At 42.8% G+C, this 18,672-nt stretch overlaps 1 protein-coding gene across 3 annotated transcripts in view; it reads right to left on the bottom strand.

The window, feature by feature from the left end:
• The window catches only part of RAB11FIP3 (RAB11 family interacting protein 3), a 579,011-nt gene that overhangs the window by 95,690 nt on the left and 464,649 nt on the right, over positions 1-18,672 (bottom strand). For 2 of the 3 annotated variants that reach the window (XM_069210357.1, XM_069210358.1), the window contains 4 exons: positions 7,989-8,092; positions 6,703-6,843; positions 4,538-4,619; positions 3,621-3,758 (listed from right to left, as the gene is read on the bottom strand). In XM_069210357.1, the coding sequence (XP_069066458.1) occupies positions 3,621-3,758; positions 4,538-4,619; positions 6,703-6,843; positions 7,989-8,092 (465 nt within the window). Of the gene's footprint in view, positions 1-1,052; positions 1,236-3,620; positions 3,759-4,537; positions 4,620-6,702; positions 6,844-7,988; positions 8,093-18,672 lie in introns of those variants that run through there. The other variant, XM_069210359.1, reaches the window with a different exon arrangement.

Raw genomic sequence — 18,672 nt, 5'->3', positions numbered from 1 at the left:
AAAATTATCCCATGGTACTAATATAAAAGAAATGCCACATGGAAAAAAACACATTTATTCATGATGAAATGCTTCGGGCTCTCAGGTACTTTAAACTAAAACAGGAGCGAGTATGCGAGCAAGAGGATCATGAAGGGTGCCAGCCAGTCAATCTTCACTCCATTCTGTCCTGCACAAACACTGGCAAGATTACCTGGAGGATATTCAAGCCAGGATTTTCTTAGGCCCACAGCAGCGCATTGACAGAATGTAAAAAGCAGCTGGAGACTGGTGAGGATAAGAGCTATCTGGGCACACTAGTCATCTATCACCATTTATAAGTACACCCCAGTGCCACGCCCACTTCTCCTGTAATGCTCACCAATGGAAAGAAGCTAAACAATGGAGGAGTCAGGGTTCTAGTCTGGCCTCAGTTTCTCACTGGCTGCCACACAACAGTGTTCTAAAATAACATAAAAGTATTAATTTTGTTGCCATAGAGTAGATCCTACTGGTTTAACTAATTTAACAAAGGGTAAATCTGCTCATTTAGGTCTTCCAACTATTCGCTTCTACTAACCCAACTTGCTTGTTTGCTCATTGTCTCTTTCTGGTGCACAATTTGGCACTGTAGTCTCTACTTCAATATATTTCACGTCTTTATTCACTTAAAATTCGTTTCCATCATTTGGTTAGATTTTATTTTCATTTAATTTTCCACAACAACCTGACTTTTGGTGTTTTAACTGCATCCGATAAAACTGCCTTGTCTTTTTATGTACTACTTTAAGAACATCGGACCTTTCTCAGATGTGTTTAGAGTTAGAATCGGCTTTTAAAACAAATAATTTGGCTGTACTTTCCATCTGCTTCACATCTCGTATATGTGTGCACTTCATTTATTCATGATCACTTAGCCGATGGATGCTATAAAATTAAAACAGTGATCAACATATATTCGTTTTTTTCCAAAATACAAAAAGCATGACGACATATGTCTTCTGACGATTTTATTACCTGGGAAAGCCATATTCTTGACTGCCACTGCAGGAAAACTCTGAAGTAGCACACATTGACAAGGCACACCAAAGAAATTTCATTGCAAGTTTATTAACCCACAAATTCCTGCTGCACTACACATCTCCCCATCTCGTTCTGCCGAAGCTACTGCAAACCACTGTAGTTATGATAGGTAGGATGGGGCTGCGGGGTCTTGCAGACATACGCTTCCTGATCAGCAAATTCTAGCGGCATTTCTTCAAGAGAAAGAATGTTAAAAGAAAACATACGGTCATTGTAATATCTAAACAAGAAGTGTTCTTGTTAAGCGGTGTGTGAGCGCAACAATAGCTTGAATAACAAGACTTCCTAAGGGACCTCAAGACTAACAGTAATGTCTCTGTAAGTTGGGATGGAGCGCTCCGAGTCACAACCATTAATGCATATTTACTCTGTTAATAACTCTGGGAAACCTGCCATATATACAGTGGGTTAGCTTTGTAACATAAGCTTTTAAGGGAACACGGTGTGCTAGGATGCAAGTACATCACAATACCTATAAGAGCAGTGGTAAGCCTCCTTCCCCTCACCCGAGTGAGAAGAAAACTAGGCCACTTCCAATAAAATGAACAAAGTGAAAGCAGCTCACTGGACAGTCTGGGGCAAAGCAACAGAGACTGGGTGTTCAATTAGGCTAGCGATCCACCTACCTGGGGGCCTAGGTTTCCTGATGGTCTTTGCAGTCAGATCTTAGTATTCCATTCAGGAAACTAATCCTATCTCATGACATGCAGTTTAAAGTTAAGCTCCCTTCCCTCCGAGTGGATTACCAAAAAATGTTAGCCCAAAGAACCTGTGGAAGTCCAGAAGTCATTGCTTTATTTGCATAGTGTTGTGTTCCCTGGGGGACAAGACACACAAGAATAGGGAGGATCAACATCAACAGATAAGGAGAGCAGTAAAACGGAAAAAGCCAGTCACCCAACCTGAACAATGGGTTCCCCAAAAGCCCACACTAAGTATATTATTTTGTAGACAATAGGTCTAAAAGCTGTCTCTAGGTGAGGCCTAAGGAAATTAAAGTTAACTTGAGGAACTAGAAACCCTTTGGTAACATCCATTTCCACTAGATTCCTGAAAAAGGGTACAGAAGGCATTTGATGGAGTGAAATTACAGGTCCGAAATTTAATTTATTAGGCAATGACATTTCGCCTCAAAACTATCCAACAGAACAGATGATACTTTACCTATTAATCCAACAACAAACCTCACCATCAAACAAGTCACAGGACATATGTACTCATAAATACCTAAAACAGTGAGCCATGCTAATGGCAAACTGTATTATACACATGCTCAAAAAAGATATAGCCTTTAACTTAGATAGAAACATCTGAAAAGGCTCCTTAGGAAACCAGCGAGTAACATAAGCATATGAAAGATCCAATACCAGAGAGGACACGTCATGAAAAACGTTATTAATAAATAGAAGATAAAAGAAACAGGCACATTTGGATATAGAAACAAAAACTGGAGGGCACAGGTGTGCAACTATGTACCCTTACAATTTAAGTCCATATTTCATATATGCGTGGTGGTCTTTATAAATCATCCAATTTTAGATTCCTATAGCCAAATGCTAAGGGTAAAAGTGTAAAATGTTAATTTTCGCCAAGTCTTATTAGTGTTGCATTTAAGTCTTAAATATAGTATACTTGAGTTTTAACCTCTGCTGATCAAAGTATTATCATGGATACTGAACAGGTGAAAAGTGAACTCAAACTGAATTCTGGCAACCGTAATAACACAACTATAGCCTTGTCTAGCGGTTTACCCTAGCAGCTTCGTGTAGAAAAATATTTCAACAGTATATTCACAGCTTGTGAGGGTGCAGACTTTGAGCGAGAAAACCACAAATTTTTCCCAAGTGTTTTCTACCCATCTACTATGAATCAGAGCCAGCACCACGAGTTATAAAAAATTGTGAAGTAACCACAGCACCTTAAAATCAGTTTAAACAGGAGAAGATCTCTCCAGCTAAACATTAAAAAAAACGCAGGCGATGAGAACCAAAAGTAAGGCAGATAATGCATGCACAAAATAGATAAAGGCAAATATACCTACAGCAGCAGTGTTTATTGACGAGAAGATAGTCATGGTATGCCACACTGTAGAATTCCCAAGAGCCCTTTATGTAATTTTCAGAAACCTAATGACTAATACATGCCTTAATTGTTTTCGGGTACTCCACAATTATGCCATGTTACATATAAAAGTATAAATCCATGTTATCTGTGCTCTAGCCAAGTCCAGTCGCTAAAGGACAAGCAATGCCAACGTAGTTATCTCCTATTAAGAATACCCCAGTTCTGCCCTAAAGACTGATGCATGGTTATTTACAGCAAATCGTCTGGCAGAAGAATGCCTTCCACTCTCTGAAAGTATAACCTTAACACCAAAACTCTGTGACGAAAGTGGACAGGTCAATTTTGGGAATGGCAATTTTGTTTTGGCTGGCACATTATTAAAAATATTTAATGGAGTCAAAGGGGTGTGTAATGAATCCTGCCTAATGTAATGCCCAGAGGTCCGCTGTGCATGTGTGAAGACATGGTTACCACAATTCTCTACCTAAACTCACCTTCTGGGAAGACTCGCTTTCCTTTTGGTGCTTATGCCGTTCACAGCCGAGCTTATCTTCAAGCTTCTTTGTGCAGGAATGAGCCTCCTTCAGTTCATGAGAGGTCTCTTCAGCCTTGTCCATCATTCGACGCTTGATCTGTAAATCAAAAGTCCAAGAGACATGAAACAAACCTAAAAATATATTTTTGCTGAGTTGGAAATCACATCCTTTCACGTTGTAGTGCTTAGCAATTTACACCAGTGTCCTGTGCCAATAGGAATGCACACATCTTAATGGGATTGACTTTATAACTCCAAACAGTTATCCAATGCAGGTCCAGGAGGGCTTGATGCATGCCATTTTCAGGATAACAAGATAAATGGGTTCTATTCAAGTTTACTTTATGCAAATATTTTCTGTGGTGATATCCAAAATAACTGGCATGGATCAACACCGCCCACGCTTGTATGGGCTAACTGTAAGGTAGAATTTGTCCTGAAAGGCAACATGCCTCCTAACCTCCTAAAAAGAACAATCACTCATGTTCCCATCCCCTGATCACATTCAACACATTTATATTGTTTGGGAAGAATAGGAACGTTCAAGGGCCGTATTCATTTACCTAATGGTAGACGTTAAGATATGAGTGGGCAGTTGGCACAATTGTTTAAAAAAAAAAGTGGACTGCATGTAAAAACAAAGGTACCAAATGAGACTAAAACAGAAAAGGACAAACAAGTGTTCCACCATTTTAGCATCCAAATAGGGAATTTAGAAATTCTGATTTGTGTTAAAGGGTGGGGAGATAGTTTCCTGATGTCAGAGAAATAGCAAGGGATCCTATGTGGAAAGACACCAAGTTGCAGTAGAGGGGATAAGGACAGAGGATTAAACCAAGGCCTATAGTGTCAAGAGTAACATGTTTTTATTCTCACCTCCTCCAGTCTTTCAGCATGTGCTATGATGCACGGGATAGTAGATCTTAATTCGCGATTCTCATGTTCAATAGCCTTTACTCTTAAAACAAAACAAAAAAAAACCAAGTTTAATGAACTTACATCACCCCCACAGCAAAGGTATCATATCAGATCAGGTGCTTAGAGCTTTGGTTCAACAATGTAGCTAGCAGTCTCTTTGCCGCTCAAGGTTTAACGATTTTGTAGCCATGCATTTACCATACACATTTACAGGTGGATATTTACGTTAGCTTAGCAACAGAGCTACACAAATCTACACTATGCTCTCAGTAACTAAACAGTTATATCATGCTCTGTAGTCAGTAAAAGAACTTCACCAGACTAAGGCATAATAGTAAAACCAAACATTCAATAGCACATGCAGCAAAGGCAGCTTCTGAACAGAGGAATGAAACCATGATCTTAATAGAGAAGACAAAAACTGACACTCTCATATGATAAAGGGGTGGAACAGGGATAGAAATAGCAGCTGAGGGAGAAAAGGTGAATTAGACCATAACTGACACTATCTGAAATCAAGATAAAATAATCAGTGGCAAAGTTCCTTAGATGTTGCATGGGAAAATTAAATCAAGCTGCTCCTGCAGAGAGTGTATTATGCGTTTGGGCAATGCAGCGCTTGGAATTAAGTCTTTTTTTGGTTGCATTTTTTACCTACATTTTCTTTTATTATGAGGCTGGCTATCCGACCGCCACATTACAACCCTGGCGGGCAGACCCACCAGGAGACCGCCGTTCCCACTGGGAACGTTGTTCCAGACAAGGTGACAGCAGTCGGAGTTGCTTTGCAGACAGTGCGCATTCCGAGGGTGCTGTGTGCTACAGTATTGGCCTTGGCTCCCTTAAAGAAACGGAGGCCAATATCATAGTACTGTTCCCACCAGTCAGCCCAGTGGGAACGCGTGTTACAATGTTCCCACCGATCAGCCCGGTGGGAACATTGTAATATGCTTGGAAGCGATGCCACCGCCATGGATAGGGCCTTTGCAGGATAGGGCTTTACAGTGCAGGATAGGGCTTTACAGGATAGGGCTTTACTGTGGCTCCTGCACCTGATGGCAATGATGTCGCTACTCCAACAATCTTTAGCCAAGTAAAAGTAAAGAAAATAAGGGACATACGCATCCTAAAAAAAATTTACACAGCACATACATTACAGTTTACCCTGAAAAATAATTTTTTTTGCTGTATTTTAACAGTCTTAACTGCTTCTAATGGCCCCCACTACGCCATAACCACTATCACCAAAGTTGGAGCATGGAAACCCGGGTGTGACATGGTCATCTCAAATTCCCATTTGCAGAGAAAACTGTTATTCATAGATTAATGTAAAAGAAAAAAAACAATACCATGGTACCAAGCAGCCAGGAAATAGCTGGGTTGCGGGACTCTTAAGAAGCAAATAATATGCAACAACGCAGTAGGTAAACCAATGCATGTTGGCTGGCACAACAGAACTACTAGGGAGGGGTGTAACTGTTAACCTTCCTTTCTGCTGTAGCAAGAATGGGGGAGGCGTAATGGGAACGTAATGTCCCGAGAGCTTTGGTAAGAAAGTAGGCTTTATTTACTTTTGCTCACTGCGAGAACTGAGGAATGTAACAGATTACTCAAAGTAGAAATGAGCATACAAATTCATTACCATGGCAAGAAATTGATCATGAACCTCCTTGCTCCCACTGTAGTGATGAGTGGATAAATGCCCACAACCAGGGCATTCCTAGGACATGCTACACCAGTCCACAATGGTAGAATGAGGTTATGTAAGCAATTAGTCCTGGGACCGACATGTGGGGATGTAAATACTTATACAGAAAGTGGCATGATAGCTAAATATCCATTCCAGGGTCCAAATGATCATGTGTCAAAGAAATTTAAAGAGCTTTTTCTTGTCAGACAAATGTTAATAAAAGAAAGCACTGGATGATGACATATCATTAGCCGTGGGAGACCCTTAAATTCTTTTAAAATTAGGAAACAAGTACCTGACAAGTTAACACGTTCCCAAACATGCCTTGCATTTGAGGAAAAAATGGAATGCTACTGAAAGTCAAATGTTCTATTGCAAAACAATTACATAAAAAGGGGACAACCTAAATTGGTCCGAGTTGTGAGCTCATTACCTGCAAGCCAACTGCTCATAATCCATGTCCTTCTCTCTCTCAGTCTTGCTCAGGAGATCTTTATGTCTTCTGATTTCCTCAGACAGCACCTCCTCTGCTTTTAATTCCTGTTCCTTCAGCTGTTCCTCAAGAGCGTTAGCCCTTCACAAACAAATTACATCAAAGCATAAGGGGATTAGTTGTATTTTCAGTCACTTTACACAAGTCAAAGAGACCAGCTACTCAATAATTCAGCACTAATGGTACAATAGCAGCGACTCATATCCATACTCAGTTTGTGGCCCTATGTCATTTGTCAGAATTCTGACTCGTTATCTGAAAGTATTGGAGAGCCATAAACTGCTGCGTTAGTGCAAATTAGCCTGCATTAAAAAAAAAAATCTATATTGAAAAGTTAATTTTCATGGAAGGATCCTTAAGGAAGAACAGTCGCTTTAAGATTAGCTCTTCAGAATTATTATGGCCAAATTTATAGGCTTTTACAAGAAAAAGATAGGGAGAGACTGGAAACATTCTACTAATTTAAATGTTTTCATACTACGGAGACGTGCCCCCTAAGAATTCTAAGCTTTTATGAGGTACTGACTCCCAGAAGTTTCTGAACGTTTAAAGAGGTAGCTGGAGTTTGAGACATTTAAGGTGCATTTTAAGGTTGTGTGGCATGAGGGTTCCTTGAATGCGCATGTGTGAAATCATTTCAACTGAAGAATAGCCTCACTGTGCAGATGGGTCCCGGTCATTATTGTATTTTATAGCAGTCTCCTGAAGGAGAAAAAGCTTTGTCCAGGGCAGCAAGGCTTACTAAACACAATAATTAACCCTAATTATGAGGTAATTCTGATATCAACAAGTATCATCAGGGTATATAACATGTCTCCACCTGGTGAAGTGGCACTTAAGATACAGTTGGACAGCATGCAGCTTGTGTTCCCAAATAAAATAAAAAACAGTATCCTGTGTGGTTTTCCCAGAAGTAAATATATATCAAAACCCTGTCTCCAAATACTTCTATTATTTGAAGCATTGCGACTAGAATAACCCGTTTTAAGTGAAACCTTCACTGCTTCACCGCACTACACAGCAGTATTTTCAAACTAATCGTTAAATGTCATGTAATGATAATTCAGGATACAGATTCCTTTTCTGTTACATTGTTTTGTAGCGTGGAAGACTGCTCTCCCAAATGGCATAAGAGTGCATGATTTTTAAGAAAAACCTTGGAGCCCTTCCATAACAAATAAAATGCGGACTGGAGAGTTATGCAGAGGGTAGGTGGAATTTCTTACCTGTGAACAAGCTGCAGGTTCTCCTGCTTCAATCTTCGATGTTGCTCCTCGTTGGAAGCAGCGTCCTTTTCCAACTCAGTTACTCTCTTTTCCAAGAACACCACCTGGGACAAAAGCAATCAGTTACAGCCAGAAATTTAACATATTATAATCTTGCTCTTAGGTGATCACTAATAGCCAGATTGACAACACAGCGTCCGAGTAAAACCTCTTTTTACCACTGCAAGTTACTGACTCCAGCTGGAGGGCTGCTTCCTTTTACTGTTCGCGCTTTAAAAAGAAATTTCTTTACAAATACATTTTTGAGTTTAGATCTATAACTGCCTACTATTATTGAGAAAGGTATTCTACGAACATATATGTTGCTCATCATGGGTGCACATCTTTTGGAGGCAAGACTAGAAATGTGTTGATGATCAATCTTTGTATGCCACTAGAGAATCAAACAAATTGGACTAAGTGGGGAGAAACTACCACTAGCCCACCTTTCTGTCAAATTATATTTACTTTTAAAAGTTAAAGCAAGCATAGAACCACCTATTGGAGAACTAAATCCGACTACAACAAAATTCTTTCTTTATAAATCCTAGTCAGGGTAGATTTCATAAGCAAATCTACAACACAAGCCTTAACAAAAGTCTGAAACTTTCTTCTCAATGATAATTAGTGGTCTCAAGTTCTTTTAATCTCAGCTACACTCTAAAAAGGTAAAGATAACCCACCTGCTACTCCACTACCATTAGCTTCATCCAACGCCATACACTGACTGGCTCAACACTACCAACTGAGCCTACACCAGCTGAGCCACCTTGGTTACAGAGATGCCACAATGCTGCAATTTTGACATCACAATGCACCAGCAGGTGATGTCTCAGGGCTGTAGTTGAAAAGGCTTGCTGGTTATGGCTGCCACATTGCAGTAATGCCTGTGTGATACTCTAAGGGGTAGATGGTCAACTTTTAACAGTAAGAGATTTAAGAAGCAGAACACTAGAAAATTTAATAACACTAAAGAGACAGTAACACTAAAGTGACATCACGCACAGTACTACAAACTCAAATCTTTAAATATTGATCAAAAGCACAATGTGGAAATGCTGCAAGTCAGATATCTAAATACTCAATTTTTGTGCTCACACAGACAGCAGTGTGGCATACAAGGGCAATACTTGTGGTGTTGAATTTACAGTGCTCGAGCGGTTAACAGATGCATAATGAAAAGGTGTGAATTAGGGGAAGCAGACCAGCACAAATGGAATTGAAGGATCTCAATGTCAATGAAAATAATCATAAGAACGATGCCCAGCAGGCCCTTAGAAGGAGAATAAATATGAAAAAACACAAAGGCTAGGAAACCACCTTATGGCTTGGAAATCGCAGCACTCAGGCAAGGTAGGAACTGAATGGCAACAATTTATGGGTGGACAATTTATTTTTACAACACGGATAAGCGTCAGCAACCATTTCATAGAAATGGATCACTAATAAGATAGTGGAGCTTCACTCCAGTTAAAAAAAATATATATATTGCATTTTTTTTTACTAATGAAAACCTTATGATATAAATTATGCATGTTAATAACATTCTGTTGCAGTGATCCACCTCAGTTTATAATTCTTTTGTTTACAAAAGGAAAGCCTAGTTGCCATTTCCAAATGCCCAAAGAAAAGCCCAAAAGCTTTGGCTGAAAATGCCCAAAACATTAGTTCATCAGTATGTTCCTCAATGTAACTTTGTCTAATAGACAAGCACATTAAAACTATGGATATCGGATTAGCACAGTAAAACTATGGATATCGGATTAACACAGCAAGCTCACTTTCACAGCACATTACTCATTCACAAAGAAGAAACTATGCATATTTTTATTTTTCTGTCCCAAATTTCTGATACCATTGCCATTTTATCTCAAGGGGCTTAATATGTGGCAAATCCGAATAGTTATTATTGTTTTTGGCATCTGCAGACTGGGGTCTCAAATACGAAAGCCAACCATAGCAGTACTGCTATCTTCCAGAAGCAGGTGAACTTTTGCTGTGCTTTGTTACAATTCTGTAGTGGACTATTTAGTGAAGTTACAACTAGATTGTTACAATCCTCATTTTCTGCACAAGAGTGAACACAATGAACTTGACCTAACTTAATGGGAGAATATAAGGAACGCATGTGCCAGTGTTTGAATGGTAGGAATGTTATAGATTAAACAATAAGTTGCAGAGTAACACCAATCAAAGTGTTCCTGCCTCACCTACGTCTATAGGTGCATATCCATAGGAAATGGCTGAATAACATACAAATAAGTGCACCAGAAATAAAATGATTGTTCATTGACATTCCCCAATATTAATTTGTGTGTATTATACAAAAGGAGAATTAAAAAATTAACATACCTGCTTGCTGTGACCAGCAGCCACTGCGGTGAGCCTCCCCCACCCAAGGCACGGTGCCTATTGACACTTAGCCCTGGCTGCCAGCCCTTAACTAAACTAGCTCACAATGTTGTGATGCAATCGCAATTGTTGGCCCAGGTTACTGGGATGTCTGCAGCATTCAAACTGGTGACTGCACGCTACCTAATGTTGCTCCCATGTTTTCCTGTAGGTAGATATGCTCAAAATACATTCTGTCTTTAACCTTGCTTATTTCATGTGAAGTAGCGAATCGATGTGTAAAGAACACAAGCACTCTAAGCAAAGATTCCATCGAGCCACCTCTGAATGAACAAGCCAGAGTTCTCTGAAACACTGTTACTAAAGGTCAGACTTCTGAGTAGTGTACAATTTCAGAGCCATGGACTGAAAGGAGCTATCTTTGTCCCAAACACAAATCCTCCACCCAACTGGCTAATGGCCTCACTGAGCAAGGATGGTAGCCTTCGCCTTTGAAGAAGGGGGCATGCCAGATAACGAGATTAAAACATGCAGTGAAAACAGGAAACTACATAATGATACTGGCACCATTAATAGTTGGTCTCCCTCGTTCACAAATTATTGGGAATGAAAGACTACAAGCAAACCCATAAAAAACATACCAAAGATATTGTTATGTTACTTTTTATATGGGTCCCCAAAGGGTGTCCTTTCACCGCAGGCAAGCCCCATACTCTCATCACATGATCCAAGACCTGTTGCCACCTGTTTGTAGTGACATATGTGATTTTGTGTTTCATTAGGGAGTAACTTGGTTGGTGGAAAGAGCAAGCAAGATCTAAAATCATCACAAAGGTCGTTTTTCTCTACTCAGTCGTTCTTGCTCTCTCTCCTTCCCAACTCGCTGGGGACCGGATTCCACAGCTCGAAAGGCTGTGGAAGGGTGAAAGAGCAAATGTTGGACAAGTCTACAAGCAAAAGGAATATGCACAAGCTTCATGACAAAAGCTGCACCTTCGTGGGAGAATGCCACAGATGTATAATGCTCACAAAAGGCACATTTGGTAATTTAAGGCGCTGCATTTAAAGTTACAAATTTCCACAATATAATGCTTGCTTATTAGGTAGAGTGCGCTTGAACTATTTAAGGACCTAGAATTCCCCAGTTCGTTGTACACTTTGGACATGCACAATCCTAGCCACCAGCAATCGTTGTCTTACCTTCTTCATCAAAACAAATGATTATTTTGCTTTTGAGAGGGAACATTTACATACAGAATGTGAAAGCCTTAGAAACCTTTATTTTATGTAAGGGTTACCTAGCTAGGGCTTGGTTGAAAGGCTGGAAAAGCTATTTCCTCTTAAGGGTGGAATTTTGCCTAAACCATAGGTACAAAACAAGTGACCATTTTCAAAAACACTCTCCTTTTGTAAAACAAAAAAGATATATGGATCTTGTTAGACCTTGCATCCTTGGCGTGGTCTCCCCTAATTTTTTGCCTTCTGAACTTCTGTTTGCTGACTTCTTTTTTGCTGGCTTTAGGTCTAAGGGCACTTTACCATTGCTGACCAGTGCTGAAGTGCATATGCTCTTCCCCTAAAAGATACCACTGACTTATCCACAATTTGGCCATTTAATTTGCTTATAAATCCCTAGTAAACTGCACTACATGTGCCCAGGGCCTGCAAATTAAATGCTACTGGTGGGCCTGCAGCACTGAATATGCCACTCACACCAGGAGCCCTTTAAACATGACACAGCCCTGCCCTTGCAGAACCCGTGTGTGCAGTTTTAAGCTGCCTTGTAGGGATGACAAGCTAACTCTTTTACCAGGCCCAAACCTTCCTTTTTACTGTATAGAAGTTACCGCTAACCTCAGCCATGGACAGCCCCAACGGCAAGGTGGAGTGTATTTAAAAGTTGGACATATACTTTTAAGTTTTACCTGTCCAGGTAGTGAAACACTCTAATTAATTTTTCAGTACTGCAGGGCCTATCTCTCCCATAGGTTAACATTAAGACTGCATTATTACATTTTCTAAGTGTGATTTCCAAGTGTGAAGGGATGGTACCACCAAGTGTGTTGTCTTTGGAATCACAATTTAAAATCACAACTTACGGTGAAGTCGGATTTTAAATTGTAATTTTTAAAATGCTACTTTTAGAAAATTGGTATCTTCTTACTTTAAATCATCTAGTGCCTTCCGCCTGTCTCTGAATGCACATCTGGGTGGGTGGCAGCTGGGTTCTTGTGGATTACCTAAAGGCAGCCACACATAAAGGGAGCTTAGGTGTGACTGAGTGGCCATCTGCATGTTGATGGCCCATCCTGGACAGGATGGGAGGAAGGAGCTGACACACATGAATGGGCTGTGTCCTGAGCCCTCACAAAGGGCTACAATAACCTCCTGGACCGTGTCTGGAGCTGGAGCACAAAGGAAAGGGAATTTGTGCACTTCAAAGACCTCTTATAAGATAACTGAGCTTCACTCTAGTAAAAAAAAAAAAAAAAAAGTATTGCATTTTTTTTTAATAAGGAAAACCTCATGATATAAAGTATGCATGTTACAAACATTCTGTGGCAGCGATCCACCGCAGTTTGTAATTATTTTGTTTAAAAAAAGAAAGCCTAGTTGCCATTTCCAAATGCCTAAAGAAAAGCCCAAAAGCTTTGGCTGAAAATGCCCAAATCATTAGTTCATCAGTATGTTCAAGCAGTGGCGGCTCCTCCGTTTGAGCGTTGCCCTTCCCCCCCCCCCATCTACCCATACCGCCAGCAGCGGGAATAAACGATAATAAACTATGTTTATTATCATTTTCTTTAAAAATGGTGGGGCCATGGGGGTGACGTGCACTGAGGGGAAGTGGTCAGCACTCCCCCTTCACAGCGCATGTGTGTTTGGTCGGCCGTCTCGAGCCAGCCAAACGCGCATGTGCTGTAGCCTGCACAGGCTCCCAGTCTGTCTGGGAGCACCCTGGCTGGGCACTCCCAGCCAATCCTGATGCTGCTCTGAGCAGCGTCTAGATTGGCGCACGGCAGTCGGGGAGCCTGTGCCTGCAGAGGAGCGTTGAGGGCAGAGGAGTAGCGGAAGAGGTGTTTTTTTATAATTAAATTTCATGTTTATTCCCTCCCGCGGTCTCCCTGCCCCTTCCGCGGCTCTCAAGCCACTACTGTGTTCAAGGTTGGTCCCTGTATCCAACCTGTGCTCCATCGCGGTCAGTTTGACTTTTCAGATTTGACCCAGTCTAGGGCTACCAGTTAGCCCCGGCTGGCGCTTCTTAGCACTATGTTTGCAGATATTCCTAAAAATTAATCCCTCAAATTTTACTAGCTAGATTTTTGTTGTTATGGTCTTGTTTTGTTTATTAAAGTAAGCTCTATTTTTCTAACCTAGTGTGGATTATTTTTGTGTGGTGGTTTCATTGTTTTAAGAGTTGCACAAATACTTTACACACTGCCTCTTAAGTGAAACCTGCCTGCTCTGTGTCAAGCTACTGAAGGATGAGCACAGGTTAATTTATGGTGTGTAAATTACTTACCCTGACTAGGACTCTGGACCCTACTTGAGCAGGGTGCAGTCCTCTGCCAACCAGAGACCCCATTTTCAACAGATCTTTTGAAAGGAGAGCTTGATCCCAGTCGAGATAAGAGCAACTATGGATGTTATGCCGTTCTCAATGTCTGCGGCTCAAGGTGCTTTCTGTTGAATCCCTGTTCAGTGGAAGGCACTGATTATCCATACCTCACTGCCACTTCTGAACTTCACAGCTTGGTTCCTGAGGAACTAGTCTATGCCCATCTGCCCTTGTCTGAAACAAACATTGGTGTTATCTATGCAGCTAGGCAAAACTCATCTAAGTGCCAAAAGCAAATGGCTCTGCTTTTCTTATTAGATCTTGAACATCAGCTTAACCTTTTAAACACATTTAAAAACTAACATTTATGAGGCACCTAGCTATTTTGGGGAACCTAGTACAACCTACAAACAATATTTCTTGGCTATCATGTTCTGCCTTACTGTACTTGAAGAAAAACAAAAAAGTGATGGGAAGAATGCTTGAATTAGTCCCAACCGATGGTAAATGCTCGAGGCTGCAGGCCAGTCAACCTTTATCTGCTGAATGTGCACAAGACTTAATTTAAAGAAAGTTTATCAATAATAACCTATCAAATAAGCTACTTACCTTCTTCCTTCAGTATCAATCATTTTACTGGCTACCCAATCTAACAGCAGATTCCGTTAGAATATCCAGAGGCACCAGACCGGATCTGAAGAATTCTTCAGCAATGTTTCAGCACAAAGACATGTGGCGCCAAGAGGCACCGTGGTGACTCCGTTTTATCCCTGAAGTGACGGAGCAGAGCTGCATGTAAGTTCCATCCCTTTGTGCTGACTTATTTAATCTTTCTCTTCCGTGCCCTCAAAAGGTGGTAGACTCAAACAAATTGTAGGAGTCAGTTTGCCAAAATGTACCTATTATGATGGTCAGAAGCCCACCACACAGAACAGGGAGGACAAAGGGCATTGAGGAATCGACTACACAGAACATGGAGGGGGAAGGGCATTGAGGAATCTGTGGCTAGACAGAGTAACCATCGGAAATCGATTTACCTAGGAGAAGTAACTTGTTCTTCTGATGGATACTTCTTACCACGGATTCCTCATCTATAGAACAGATATCTCAGCAGCATATCCCAAAGGAGGAGGATTTATGGAGTGGGCTCGAAAAAAATACTCTGACTTTTCTCTGTACCATAGGTAGCACAAATAGCAATCTCTCACTTGCTCTGTGGTCCTCTAGGCCAACAGTAGGTTGATTTCATGGAGCAAGATTAGTAAATGGTCCACAGAAAGTGGCTCTGATGGTGAAAGACAAAGGGGAAGTTTGGAGGGGGCAATGATACGTAGGGTGTAGCCCCTCTGAATGCTGTGCAAGTCCGATTAGTCTAACGTGATGAATCTCCTGATAAGCAGGAAATCTCCTGCCACCTATTGATTAGACGTGGACCTGTTTTGGTAAATTAAAGTGGTTTGGCTATTGAGACTGGAGAGAAATAGATACAGGAAAGCTGTCCCTGCTGGTGTGACGTCCTCTGCCACCATGCTGCTGCTGCACAGGGTGGGAGGGTCAGTGTTGTCTGTAAGCACTTTGATACAGTCTCAAAATGTTCTATACGGTTTGTGGAACTGTGTGGAGGAAAGAAGAGCCCTCAAGGTTAGCGCAATTGCTCTACTGTTGTTTGTGAGCTGAATCAGCCTCCTCTTGAAACAGTCTGGAGTCATGCTCATCAAGGAGCCATGTTCATCCCCTGAAAACCCAACTGATATCATCCAGGCATGCCTCAAAGCATGACACTGATGCCAAGAGCTCTGCCTGTACAATCAGTGGTGCCCTTCCAGCACGCAAGACATACTTTGCAACGTCCTGTCCATCATGTATCCTTTGAGCCTGTGAGGGGCTGAGGTCTCCCTGGCCTGCTGGCATGTTCAATGCAGTGTGGATGTGCCTGCCCAGAAACCACACCAAGCTCATGGATCTTAAGGCTTAACTAGCCAAAGAGAACATTATTTTCCTGAAGGTAAGACATCAATATCTTTACTCTATCCAGATAGTTGGTGAGATAGACATTAGGAGTAATTTTATTTGTGGACACCTGTACCATCAGGATTTTAGGCGTAGAATGGTTTATGAAAACATTGGGATCACTGGGGGCCTGCTTATGTTGCCTGGACATAGATCAACTGAACAGAGGTCCTGAGCACGGCTCTTATCAAGTAGCTATGATGTGTCTGGAAGAGCCTTGTGTTAAATGGCAGTAGTGTCATGATGCAGTTAGACATAGTTGAAGGATCTCCGTTAATATATTTGCCTTAGTTTCAACAGTAAGTAACTAAGTCTAGGACTTCAGCTGCCCATGGCACTACCACTGAGAAAGAGACACTTTCTTCCATTTGTATCCCAAGTGTCATGTCCAGCTGTGTCTCTATAGATTTATCAAGCTCACTGGAACTCTGTAAATGCAGATGTAGCCTGTCAGCAGTAGAGTAAGGGGGAGAAGGTGGTCACAGTCAGATCCGAATAAGGCCTTTCATCTTGGATAGTGTTGGTGTTGAGGCAGAGGTGTCGTAGGACTCCATTACTGGACTGAGACTGCTGGATTCTGGGCAGCAGGACCACCATTTGCGGGTGACTGAACCAATCCTACACCGTCTTGGCAGCTGTCGGCCCAACCCGTTTGGCTAGTTAGCAACACATCATCAAAACCTGTAAGAAAAGGTGATTTGTGGCTGTCTCAAACATGACACTCTGGCCTCTCAGGGGAAGTCATGGTCGACAAGTATCACCCCTTTAGCAAATCAATCAATCAATCAGGAATTTGTAAAGTGCACTACTCACCCGTGAGGGTCTCAAGGCGCTGAGGAGGGGAGAGGAGTGGGAGGGGGGGGGGGGGGAGGGGTGCTGCTACTAATGCTCAAACAGCCAGGTCTTGAGAAGTTTCCTGAAGGTAAGGAGGTCTTTGGTCTGGCGCAGGTGGGTGGGAAGAGTGTTCCACGTTTTGGCGCCAAGGTGCGAGAATGATCTACTTCCAGTTGTAGTTCTGCGCATGCGGGGGACGGTTGCGAGGGCGAGGCGGGCGGAGCGGAGATGCCGGGTTGGGGTGTAGAAGTAGTCTCGTCTGTTGAGGTATTCTGGTCTGGTGTTGTGCAGTGCTTTCTGAGAGTGGGTGATGAGTTTAAAGGTGATTCTCTTGTTGACTGGGAGCCAGTGCAGGTTTTTCAGGTGGTCTGGGATGTGGCAGGGAGTGTCCAGGATGAGGCGTCCGGAGGCATTCTGGATGCGTTGCAGCCTCTTCTGGAGTTTGGCCGTGGTTCCTGCGTAGAGGGCATTGCCGTAGTTCAGCTTGCTGCTTCCGAGGGCTTGGGTGACTGTTCTTCTGGTTTCGGTGGATATCCATTTGTAGATCTTTTGGAGCATGCAGAGGGTGTTGAAGCAGGAGGAGGAGATGGCGTTTGACTTGCTGGGTCATGGATAGTGAGGGGTCCAAGATGAATCCAAGGTTGCGTGCGTGGTCGGTGGGAGTCGGAGTGGTTCAGAGAGTGGCAGGCCACCAGGAGTGATCCCATGCAGCGGCGGTGGAGCCGAAGATGAGGACTTCCGTCTTGTCGGAATTGAGCATGAGGCAGCTGCTCTTCATCCATTTGGGGATGGTCTTCATTCCTTCGTGGAGGTAGGTCTTGGTGGAGTCCTTGGTGAGGGGAGGATCAGCTGGGTGTCGTTGGCATATGAGATGATGTTGAGGTTGTGGGATCGGGCGATGTTAGCGAGTGGGTCATGTAAATGTTGAAGAGGGTCGGGCTGAGGCACGAACCCTGGGGTACGCCACAGATGATTTTGGTGGCCTCCGAGCGTAATGGGGGAGGCGGACTCTGTGTTCTGCCGGTGAGAAAGGAGGTGACCCAGTCCAGGGCTCTGTTGCGGATTCCAGCATTGCTGAGGCGTGAACGTAGGGTGTGGTGGCAGACGGTGCTGAACACAGCCGAGAGGTGCAGGAGGATGAGGGCCCTGGTTTCGCTGCTGTCCAGTATGGTTTTGATGTTGTCTGTGGCGGTGATGAGGGAGGTTTCAGTGCTGTGTTTGCTGTGGAATCCGGATTGCAAAGGGTCCAGGGTGCCCGTCTCCTCAAGGATGCGGGTTAGTTGTCTGTTGACAGCCTTCTCGATTACTTTTGCCGGGAAGGGGAGCAGGGAGATAGGCCGGAAGTTCTTGAGGTCCTCTGGGTCTGCCTTGGGTTTTTTGAGGAGGGCGTTGATCTCGGTGTGTTTCCAGCTCTCCAGGAAGGTGGCGGACTTGAAGGAGCTGTTGATGATCTTTCGTAGTTGGGGTGCGATGACGGAGCTTGCTTTGTTGAGGATGTGAGGAGGGCAGGGGTCAGATGGAGAGCCGGAGTGGATGGTGTTCATGATTTCCATGGTGTTGTCGTTGATGAGGGTCCAGGAGAGCAGGAGGTTGGTTGGAGGTGAATCTGTGGTGTTGGTGGTTGCCGGGGGGTCTGGGTGCTGAAGCTGTTGTGGATGTCTGCAATCTTTCAGTGGAAGTAGGAGGCTAGGGAGTTGCAGAGGTCTTGGGATGGCGGAATATCATTGGCATTGGAGCTGGGGTTGTAGAGTTCCTTCACGACGCTGAAGAGCTCCTTGTGGCTGTGTGCATTGTTGTTGACTCGGTCTTTGAAGGCGGTTCTCTTGGCGGCTCGGATGAGTTGGTGGTGTCTGCAGATGGCATTTTTGAAGGCTGTGAGGTTGTCCAGAGTCT

This window comes from Pleurodeles waltl, chromosome 10 (assembly GCF_031143425.1).
Source record: "Pleurodeles waltl isolate 20211129_DDA chromosome 10, aPleWal1.hap1.20221129, whole genome shotgun sequence".
Classification (NCBI taxonomy): Eukaryota; Metazoa; Chordata; class Amphibia; order Caudata; family Salamandridae; genus Pleurodeles; species Pleurodeles waltl.
This window is presented reverse-complemented; position numbering and strand designations above follow the sequence as displayed.